General features: G+C 45.0%; 1 protein-coding gene across 1 annotated transcript in view; it reads left to right on the plus strand.

Moving 5' to 3' along the window:
* Positions 1–5,804, plus strand: part of GCNT2 (glucosaminyl (N-acetyl) transferase 2, I-branching enzyme (I blood group)) — a 19,537-nt gene extending 13,733 nt beyond the window's left edge. Inside the window, 2 exon segments of the mRNA XM_019470608.1 lie at positions 4,342–4,434; positions 5,614–5,804. Coding sequence (XP_019326153.1) covers positions 4,342–4,434; positions 5,614–5,804 — 284 coding nt within the window.
* Positions 5,805–11,521: the final 5,717 nt, after the last annotated feature.

The raw sequence follows: 11,521 nt of genomic DNA on the forward strand, positions 1-11,521 counted from the left end.
CGGCTGCGCAAGGCGCCCCCGCCCCACAACATCACCATCTACTTCGGCTCCGCGTACGTGGCCGTCACCCCGGCCCTTTTGGAGTTCGTGCTGCGGGACCAGCGTGCCATTGATCTGCTGGCCTGGTCCGAGGACACCTACAGCCCTGACGAGCACTTCTGGGTGACGCTCAACAGGATCCCAGGTAGGACATCAGGTCCAGGGAAGGCATGGGGGTCCCCACCCTGGCACCTGCTGCCACTTGGCCGTTGCATGGTGCCAGCTCTTTGTGGTGGCCACCACAGCTCACATCTCCATGGAGGTGTTTCCAGCTGTGGCTCTTGGTGGTGCCCACCAGTGGGTTGTCGCCACTCCCATTGTTTCACATGGAGAAACACCCAGGCAGGTGACAGCCCGTGTTGGTGGCACTAGTGGCAAGCGAGGAAGTCATACTGAGCATCCTTGAGTTTGATGTCCTGGAGATTTATCCACTTGGCTGAGCTGTCTTCTGGTGGGAACAGCACCCATGACTGGGTAAGGGAGGTCCCCAGGGGTGGTGGGCTTTGCAGTGTGATGGGTTCAGGGACGCCACATGCCTTCCTGCTTAACAGCAGCTGCCCTGCCCCATGAAGACCCAGGGGGACGCAGCTTGGCATCCCCTTGGCTTCCACCCTCTTCAGCCATACTGTCTCACTAGTCCCACGTGTACTTCCTTGTACCATCTTGCTTCTCCAAAAGCCACCAAAGGGGTTTGTGAATTTCCAGGTCCCTCTCACACACTGGTGGGCTGCACGCCTTCACTTGTGGCAGAGAGGGTATGCACGTGGCCCACCCCTAGCCCTGCGTGTTTCCCAAACATAAATACATGACCCCAAAGTCCAGCAAAAGTTATGGTTGATTTCAACCAGGTCTTGCAGAATAATATTCCCGAGGGTGATATGTACACCATTTCAGGCAGATTTCTGAAGTACAAACTCCTGTGCACCACCTTATAAAATGCAGGAGAAAAGCTCAGATCAGTTGGTGGCACAGAAGTGTAAAGAAGTTTTCCCCTTCTCTAGAGAGATGCTGACGAGGAAGCACAGGCTGCTTCAGGGCACTGGTGAAGCCTAGCCCCTTGGCAGCTAGGTTTTAACCTATGTGTTGGTTTGATCCTGGAATCACAGGTACGGAACTTGGAAGGTCAAGGCAAACCAGGCAGCCTTTTATGCTGCAAGATTTCCAGCCCAATGTCAGTTTATGTGCACGTTACAAAAATGCCAAAGCAGTGGCTCATTTTGTGTAAGCTGCGGATGTTTGTCTTCATAATACATGGTAGCGATGCAAGAAGTAAAGGGAGTGGGCTGCCTCTTGGAGCCAATGCATGCAGACCAACTCTCACTGGAACTGCAACGGCAAAAAACCAGGAAGGACTTAGCAGAGAAGGAGGTTGTATTGCCTTTGTCCTGTGGATGAGGTCCAAACTCTGAAGCAGTGTTTTTCCTGCCTCCAAACCTCTGCCACCAAGGGAAGACATGAAATTAAAGGCATCAGAGAGGCTGGCCTGTCTTTCCAGTCACTTGTGACTGTCTTCATACCCGAGCGGTGCAGTTCTGGTGGTGGCTGTTTCTAAGACCTGGTGGTGGCAAACTTGTTTCCAGGGCAGTGCTCAGTACTGTCTGCAAGGCGGCTCTTCCCCCTCTCCTTGTTTTCAGGGACAAAACTCTGCTAACCTCAATGGAGTGGGAGACGAGAGCTGGACAAAAGTAGAGTGAGCAACTCAGGCCAAAGTTTATATTAACTTTCATCATCAGCACCACTTTTCAGGCAAACCGTATTTATAAGAACAGGATCCCAGAACAGCTTCCGAATATGAAATCAGTTGCTCAAACAAATATTTAAAGGAAAATGTGGTAAATAATTTTTTTTTCCAGCGCTGAGCTACATTTTCCCCCACTCTTTAATTAACTTACAAAAATGCCTAGTTTACTCAATTTGGGAGATGGTGAATAATGTGAAGTCAGTACTTTTGTATTCCTGGAAGACAGTTCTTTCCAGTGTTTTTGTGGATGTCCTGGGGTCGTTCCTGATTTGTCCGTCATCTTTCCGCTTTCCCACCATGTCAGCATTTTCCAAGTCTTTCCGCACACCACATTTAGTGCCATCTGTTGTGAACAGATTTTTAATTTGGGATGATAATGCATGTCCCGGGCCATTTAAAGTGTTTATCCCTTGCCATCACTGCTTCTTTTTGTCTTTTATAAAGTCTTATCTTTAGGTTAATGCTTTCTGCGAAAGAGTAAGATTTTCTGAATTTTCCCCAGGACAAAACCACACTTTTTGGCATGTTATTTTATTTGATAATGGCCCAATATACAAAAGGGGAGAAATAAGGTTGTGAAGTTCTGGTTATAGCTGCCACATATCTCTGTTTATGGCAAAGTGCTATGGTGGTTCTGCTGTTGGATCATACAGCCTTTTTGCATCTGATATAAAAGTCATGACTCGGTATTTGCAAACAACCATCCTTACTCACCAGGAACAAGCTATCCTTAAAAACACAGAGCAAAGAAAGCAAACAGAAAAAAACCTGATGTTTAACCTAATCCCATCCAATTTCTCAAAAACCCCAACCCCAAAACGAACCCCCCCTGACATTATACAGTGTGTTTAGGTTCTGGTGTGTCTTTCACAAGCAAAGTTGGGTTATGGTAACTGTAGAGGTACTGTACTTGTTGCCATCCAGGGAGGGAACAGAAAAAAACAAAATTGTAACAAAATTTTACTTTACTTTCACCTTTAATTTTTAGAAAACGCCCAGGTTGGCAGCACAGAGTGGCGGTACCCCAGCTTACCCCAGCACCCCCTCGACTCCAGCCTCCCGCTGGGTCGGGGTGTGCAGGAAGCGGCCGGGTTGGTACAAATCCTCTCCTCCCCGGTCACCGCCACCAGTTAGTGCTGGCGCTTCTGCTGCATTTTTTAAAAAGCTTGAGTCCCAGGTACTCCTCAGCGGTAACGCTGCAGTAATTCTTTGCATTTGAGGAAGTCAGTCTTTCCCTTTGCTTTCAGCTTCATTAGGAGAAAGCAGAAATAACGTTTGCATTTTTGTACCTGCTGGCATGCACGTTGGCTCCCCACACGCTGCCTGTTCTGCCTTTTGATAGCTCAGGTACAGCATTGGTCGTTGCTTGCCGGGCAGGAAAGAATAAAAGATGGTTAGTTTTCTCCAAGCAGACAAATAAGTTATATACAAGTGTTTGTGCTACAGTGAGAAATTGGGGCTTGTCCAGCTTTTCTTAGCGAAGTGGTTTGTACATCGGGTGGCAGTTACACAGTCCATATAATTGTTTAGTTCAACAGCTGATTGAGCCAACAAGAACGATCAAATTTGCTGAAAGGGATGAGTTCATAGAAAGCTTTTATTATTTTATATCTTTCCTTTTTTTCCCCCTGTATTCTGAAGACAGTTTTAGGAAGTACTTCAATAAACTTCTTTCGCTGAATTGAATATGATACTACAGCACAGATCAGGCATGGAGGTTTCCCTAGCTGTACCTACCTCATCAGGTCTTGCTTTCAAAGGCAAAGACTTCAACCCATGGCGATGGTCTGTTGTAGTTACTGCCTTGTGCTGAAGATACCGAAATTCCCTTGACTCATAGCAGTTGCCTACACATTGCATACATGTTACCTATTTACTCTTCAGCAAATACCAAACACTGCGTCTTCAGCATTTCCCCCTTAATTACTTAAAATGGATGTTTGACAGGTTATAGGAGGACTTGATCATTTACTGATGAGGAGAGGTCCTCTTACCAATATATCACCCAGATAGGTCCTGTGATCTGCCTAGACTTACATATATTATTATATAACAGAGTTTCAACAACTCCATCCAGTTATATTATGCTTGAATTTGTTCTGAGAGAAGAGAGTACCTCTCTTCTTAAAAAAAGAAAAAAAAGAGTAGCCTCTCTTCTTAAAAAAAGAAAAAAAAGAGAAGTATTTACCACTAAATTCATGCGAAGGTACTAGGTGTTGGTGGCCCAGATTTCAAATAGCCCTTGGAGGGCAGTGCTGGTTGGGAAGGTGACATGAGTGATCGTACATGCATGCAGTATCATACCGAGGCTGTTGCAAAAGAGGGATTTTATTTCTCAAGTGAAATGTTTAGGTCTCTTGGGCTGACATCTTGTTTATGTCATGAAAGCTGCTTTCAGTGACGAAACCTGACAACAAGGTTAGCAGGAAGGCATCTGTTGATACATCTTCCTAAGTATTTCATCCCAGTTCTGTGGAGAAAGGTCTCAGAGAGTGGACATAAACCTGAACACATATCTGTTAAAAGAACTAATTATTTGATCTTCTGTTATCTAATTGCAGGCGTCCCAGGCTCCATGCCCAATGCATCATGGGAAGGTGACCTGAAAGCAGTGAAGTGGATTGACATGGAAGAGAGCCATGGAGGTTGTCATGGTAATGTGTACATTTTTCTCCATTTCTTCTTCCTGTTCATATAGTGAAAAACACTCGTCTGTTGTTCCTGTACTCCTACAGCCTCCAATAATGTGAGACAGTCTTTAGACAGCACTTCATCGGAGAGAAGACATTAAAAAGGAGTCATCTTCTTCATGGTCCATATGGGAGTGATAGTAGACACATAAACAGTGAGAAAGCTGGAACAGTTGCTTCTTCATCAGGAATTTTATAGAACGTATCAGCCTTGGAAAGGGGGATATTTGGCAGCGCTTAGGGCTCACATGAGTTAGCTGAGTATTTTCTTGAAAGCCTTGGGGGAATTTTCTCACAGGTGGGTGGGAATAGCCCCCGTGTATGTCCCACGCTGGGACGCAGATGCACTAGAGCCAGCAGCAGTGTGCAGGGCAGGTGTCCTGTGTGAACTCGGACAAATCCCAGCTCTCAGCTGGGCATCGATGCCTGCCAGAGCCACAGCTGATGAGGAACCTAAGGAGCTGCGGGCTGACGATGATGGCTGAGCTTTGAGTTTTCCTATGTCACGTTACTTCATGACATAACATTAGCAGTAGATAATCTTCTGTATAGCACGCTTAATTTTTCAGTCACTGGTTTGTACACTGCGTACTGCTACTACTTCTGACATATCCAAGTGGGACGAGAAAAGGAATGCCAAAATGCTAATGATACAAATTTTATTTCAAGAATTCTTAATCTATAACATAGTTGTTTGTGTTGAGGAGAAAAATTTTGAGAACTTCAGTCAGCTTCAATTACAGCAGTTTCACATGGGCATAACTACATTGAAATCAGTGAAACAACACCAGTATCACCCAGAATTAGTTAGTGGAAAATCTAGTATGAGTGAAAGTATCGGTTTCTCTTCACTGGCAGAAGGAAATTCCCCTTTGCTGTGTTTCAGCCTTGTCTGAGAAAGAGTCTCAAATAGTAACACTTCTTTTCTGAGCTATCTCCATATTTTGTTCATTATTTATTCTGAAGTAACTTTCTTCATTTCATCCCATTATTCATACTTATTCCCATTGCATGTCCACTAGGCCTTTTAGCATGTTTGTTGTGTAGGAGAATATTTACAGTGGCTTTGCAGATAAAACTTTTCAAAAAGAATGATTTAGATCCTTGATTCTGACATTGCTTTTTTTCTTTTTCTTTTGGCAGGCCATTATGTCAGAGGCATTTGTGTATATGGAACAGGTGACCTCAAGTGGCTTTTTAACTCCACCTGTATGTTTGCAAATAAGTTTGAGCTTAAAACATACCCTCTGACTGTGGAGTGCCTGGAGCTGAGACATCGGCAGAGAACCTTGTCCCAGAGTGAGGTTCAGGTGGAACCCAACTGGTATTTTTAGCTAGGAAAACCCCAGGCTACAACATCAATAAAAGCGGTTAAGAGAATAGCAGCAGCAATTTAATTTCTGCTGTGCCAGAAGCATATACTCATGAGATGGGTTTCTTTAGGAAGTTCTGTAGATGCAGCTCGGGTCAGCTTGTCTCACACTGCCTGCAAATCTCACCTTCCACTTAACACCCAGAGGCCAAAGCGCGAGAGATCCAAAAAGAGACACCAGGGCAAAGCTCCTCTTGCGGCTGGAGGAGATTTGCACTTTTGCCATTTTTAATGGGCTCTTTTCCAGCCCCAACTTTTGTCTTGCTACACTGTCATGGCTATCTTTCTCTATAAAAATATAAACAGAGTCATGCATCCCTGGCACTTCTCATGTCTAAAAGACAAGTGTGCACATTTGGTAAGCAAAAAAGTAACGATTCACAGTCAGCAAGGTCTTAAAAGCAGGAACACAACTGCTGGCTATACATACAGATACTGTTTTGTCAAAGATACCGATATTTACTGCAGAGAACTGATGGAAATGGAATAAAGATGCTGCACTTCCCAGATCTTACCTGTTCTTTAAATATCTGTTGGGACAAGGTTTGTAAGAGAAAACAGCATCTTTTACTAGATCAGTGGGTGTGGTTAGAAAAATCAGGTAGGCTTTCAGGCACAGGAGCCCTCCTCCGTGTCTGAAAAACAGGGGCTTGCATATTTGTCTTACTTGGCCAACTAACAGAACTGGAAAAAATAAGAAAAACTCTCTACACACAGATTTTGGCCCACCAGCATCCTTAGATCATCATGTGTAAGGACACAGAGAGAGAGGTGGAAAGCGGGGAAGGAAGTAGCAAGATAAATATTTTCAGGACTGAAAGAGCAGTAACTGAGCTTTGGCAATAACTCAGTAATCCTGTGTCATATTTTGATACGGCATAAGCCTTCTTCCCAAGTTTACTTCCTTTCATCTTCATATAATGGTTAATGCACACACCTAACCTTGGGGTTCACTTCATCACAGCCCTATTTTTATTCCCCAATAACAGCCACTAGAGGGAGGCCATCAAATATCTGAGCAGATTTTCCCTTCCAAGTCTACATAACCCTTTAAAGCATGCAAAATCTCAACAGACTAGGCATGCCGCAGAGAAAAAAATCAGTGCTCGGGAATATTTTAGTATGGCAAACAGAAGGTAAAAGTTACGGGTATTGGTCATTGTGTCCTGAAAAACAAAGCGAGGAAGCAAAACTATGAATGCTTCTCCCTGTAGCTATGACAGTTGTATTTACGTGGCATTTTAGCAGCACTGTTGAGTGACCTAGTCAGCAGCACGGAGGCAGTAAAAATTGGGATGCCTGAATCTAGAGAGTGTGTGCTGCTCTCCCGTCTCTCTTCTGAACAAGGGATGATGGCTCAAAGAGTATCTCTTGAATAACAGCAATTTACCACCAACTTTATTAAACCATTGCTAATTTCAGGGTCTTTTAACAAACTGGATTGCAAACTGCAGCAGTTCAGAAACAACAACACATCATCTTTAGATGTCCTGAAGCATGGCTGGTAACCCCCAGGGAAGGTTCTGAACAGGCAGGGTCTGCCTCAGTCAGCTTATTCTGCATTTATAGCTGCCAACACCTAATAACGCAGATCCCTGCAGCAAGGCACTGAGAATTTACCTCCAGAGCAGAACTTTGGTGGAAACCCTGTTCAGTTTTTTGGGGAGGGGAGAAGAAGAGGGCTTTGCTAACTTGCTGCCATGGTGGCAGCTGAAGAGAGATTTCAGAGAAAGTCATTCTTTTAAAGAGGGAGTTTTAGGGTGTCCAACTTGAGAGGTCTGGAACCAGCTGCCCCTTTGTTTTATCAAGCTGAATACTCCCCAGATTCAAACATCCCAAATAAAATAAAGGCATTCTCACCATTTTATGTGAATATTTAAAGTAGCACAGAGTACAAACAAGATTACTTTTCATTGTTCAGGCTGCAGGCAAATGGCAAAATATCACCCAACAGCGAAGCAGTAAGCTTGGCAGTTTGAAACTACATCTATAAAAGGGTATTGTACTCTGAGCCTGAACAAATATAGGTATTTTAAGACTGGGTTATACTACCTGTTTAAGTAAGAACCCAGAAAAAACATTACAGCTGGTTAATCTATTCGGAGACCTAGCTTTCTGTCCAGCCATGATTTAGAGGGTTGTTTTTTTTTTCATGAATGCTACTCCATGTTACGTTTTTCTGGAAGCCAACTAATTTGTTCTCATTGTGTGCCTGACTTTGGGGTGCAACACCTGCCTCATCAGCCTCTTCTTTTTTTTTTTGAAGAAAGAACAGTACAGTTAATTACCGTTTGTGAAGTGATGTGGAAAGAAAAGAGGAAACAGAACAACTTCTGGCAGCCAAGCTCAAGAAATGCATCTGAACCAATGTGACTTAACAGTTATCAGCATTATTTTGGAATAGCAGTAAAAGATAGGGAGAGATGAAAAACTGGAGGACGTGGCTGGTAGGAAGGACATTAAGGAGGGTTAGACTCCTGTGCACAACAGTAACAACAGAGATTGAGTTCAGCAACTGCGGTGCACTTCCGTAGAGGGAGCTTGCTCTCTGAGTAACCCACGTCTGTACCTCCTTGTTTTCTACAATTACGGCAAGGGGGAAAAAAAAAAGTAAACTCTTTCTCAGTGCAACTTGTAGCTGCCTTTCCAAATCAGTATGAACAGCAGAGCAAAGTTTTCTGTTCTGTTCAGTTGCTCACTCAGAAGCTGACCGGGACAAGTCACGTAAAGAACTTGCTCTCTCTAACGGGATTTCCAAGCAGATCAGACTTTCCACTGAAGTCAGTTTGACTTGCTTAGACAACCCACTGGATGCCTTTCTGCTTATTGAGCTCCTAAAGACTTTTATACACCTCGCTCAAGGAGCCAAAATATCTCTGTAAGATTTAGGGCATGTGCAACTGCAGACTTTTGACTCTGAGGGCAGTGAAATGAGCACGGGAACAGGCTACACAGGGAGGCCGTGCAGCCTCCATCCTTGGAGGGGCTCAGGACCCCACTGGACAAAGCTCTGAAGTCATGACAAGTGCATCTGCACAGGTTGTCATCACTTTGGGATTAGAATTCATGCCTATGAATGAAAATCATCGGTCCCCCTTCCTCAACCTTTGTGTATTCCTAACATTAAGGACATTTTTATATACTGTATGACACTATGTGCAGCTCCATGACCCTGCAAACTTCTGTGCCTGTTCTAGATACTGCAACGTTTTTCCTTAATTCCCTAGCACCTCAGATGTTCAAAATACTAAAAATGAGTGAGAGAAGGAGAATGCATTCTTTTGTCACTCCGTATGTGAGGTAGGGAGGAGAGGACATTTGGAGGAGCACTTCTGCACCTTCTGTCAGTGGTAGGGAAGAGATGTCACCATTGCTTCACCCCTTGCTTGCTGTTGTCTTAGCCTAGGACAAATCTTGGACTCATCACCGGGATTTATTTAACTGGTCTATTGACGCAAAGAGGTACTCATGCAAGACAAGGAGTAGTCTGCTATGTGGCTGTACAGCATAGTAGTTGGGCTTGCAATGGGACATATGAGCTGACAGGCCTGGTGCTTGCTAAGTCTCAAATTAAGTGGAACTTTCTCCTACAAGGTTTTAAAGTATCTGTTGGGTGTGAGAGTTGAGAGTTTCTTCCCAAGCTATCATCTTCCTAAGACACACTAGTTCTTCAGGTCCAGTAGGCACCGTCAGGTGCTCATTTTCCACCCCACAGTGCAGCACCGTGAAGTTAATACGTGAGCTGAGACACTAGTTAGCTCCCAGGGCCTGATCCAAGTTAGCAGAAAGGGCCGCAGATCAGGCTGAGCTGGTGCAGTCAGTGCTCGGCGTGGGGTGATGAGCAGAGCTGCTGTAGACGGAGACCCTGTGGCCATGCACTCCCCAGAGCCAGCCGACATCAGCAGGAGCTGCAGTTTTAGGCTTACACAATGTGCGTGGCCGCAGGTCGTCCGTTCCCTGCTGTGAATAACTTGCAGGTTTCATGCTATTTCCCTTTCAGCTGAACCCACCCACATAATTCCAAAAATCCCCCACCCCTAGGAAGATGTATGTTCTGTGTGTGCCTGCAACATCAGCGGTGTGCCCAGCAGCCAAAAATGTCCAGCAGCACGTGCCAGGCTGCAGGAATTGTGAAAGAGTCCCCGGGAGCACTGTTGTGAGAGCAGGTCCAAGAAAAGCAAGATACAGCACTGTGCCTCATCGTGTTCACTGCAGGGCTTGAGCCTGGTATTGCAAACTGGGCATCCGTGCAAATGCTGCTCTAGGGCTCTGGTCGAGAGGCCTGAATGAAATTCCCTGGCAGCAGGTCCACAAGCAGGATTTTTTAAGAGAGGGGAGGGCAAGTCTCAGGCCTAGCTTGTGGCTCGATGTCTGGCAGCAGTGCTGCAAAAGCCAGCCTAAACCAGCAGGCTCCCAGCCCTCCCACTCCTGCTAGATTTGTCCATGTCCTAGCTGTATCAATTCCTCTACCGGCCAAGCAGTACTTGTGCCAGCCCAAAGAAAGGAGGGCAGAGATGATCCCAGGACTAGGAGCCAGGCAGCTGCTCAAGTTGAGTCTAGTGACAAAAAAGAAAAAAAGAAAACAAAAAAGAAAAAGAAAAAAAGAGAGGCTTACCAAGCTATCCTTTTAATTTCACTTAAGGAATAAAAGTAATGTGGATGTATTCATGTCTTCAGTTTTACCACCACTATTAGGCATCACCTTAGAGGTCATATAGTAGCCAACTAATATGGGTCCAATATTGGACCTCCCCCCCCAAATGAATAACAGAAATGGTATAAAAGAAAAGGAGAGGTGACACTGACATTGCAGAACAGAGCAAAAGCCAAGCACACTTGAATGGGCTTGTGGTCTGGTTTGGTTTGCTCTCTTGCCATATCCCACTCCTCTGCTAAAGTACACTGCCTTGTCCCGCAAACCTGGTCTCACTTAATTTGTGGGCACCACCGCTACCACAAACCCACCATTTTGGCACGCACAACTGCAAGACTGAAGCTTTGATGCACATGAATAAATCATCTTACAGCCACAGGAGGCATAAAACTAAAGTAGCTGGTAGGATTGTCTTCTCATGGGCTTCTGAGTCAGTCGCTGGCTTCTAATTCAGTTAAAGCATCAAAGGCTCTGGTGGACCTGACTTCTGTGAGCTGTGAAGTCAGCAGTGACATCAGCAACACCAAACAATGAATTAAGTAGAAGCTGCAGGTGCTGCAAACATCACAGAGGGTGGTGCCAACATCTGCCTGTTAGCACACACTGATTCAGAGGTCAAGATGCTGTGTTACGCAGTGACGTGCAGGAATACAATAACGTCCTCAGCTTCCATCAGGAACCATCCTGTTAACATACAAATATCTAATGAACATAACATCTTGACATAAGGCTTAAAAACAGTTTTACTGACATTGCTCCACACCAGAGAGGCACTTTTGCTGACCCTCTGCAAATAAATCCATTCTTAATGGATTTGAATGAAGGTGGATTTTCAATGCTCCAGATTCACAGTGCCACCCTATAGCTACGGTTTTGCTTGGCATCTGCTTCCTCTCCCCACACCAGAGAAGCCAGGGATGATTCAGACCTCTGCTAACAGAGGACCATCCAAGAAAAGGTCTTTGCCTAGCACATCCTCCTGGCTCATGGCTGGTCACTGCCAGCAGAAGTTTTAAGGTGGCACC

This window comes from Aptenodytes forsteri, unplaced genomic scaffold (assembly GCF_000699145.1).
Source record: "Aptenodytes forsteri isolate BGI_AS27 unplaced genomic scaffold, ASM69914v1 Scaffold63, whole genome shotgun sequence".
Classification (NCBI taxonomy): domain Eukaryota; kingdom Metazoa; phylum Chordata; class Aves; order Sphenisciformes; family Spheniscidae; genus Aptenodytes; species Aptenodytes forsteri.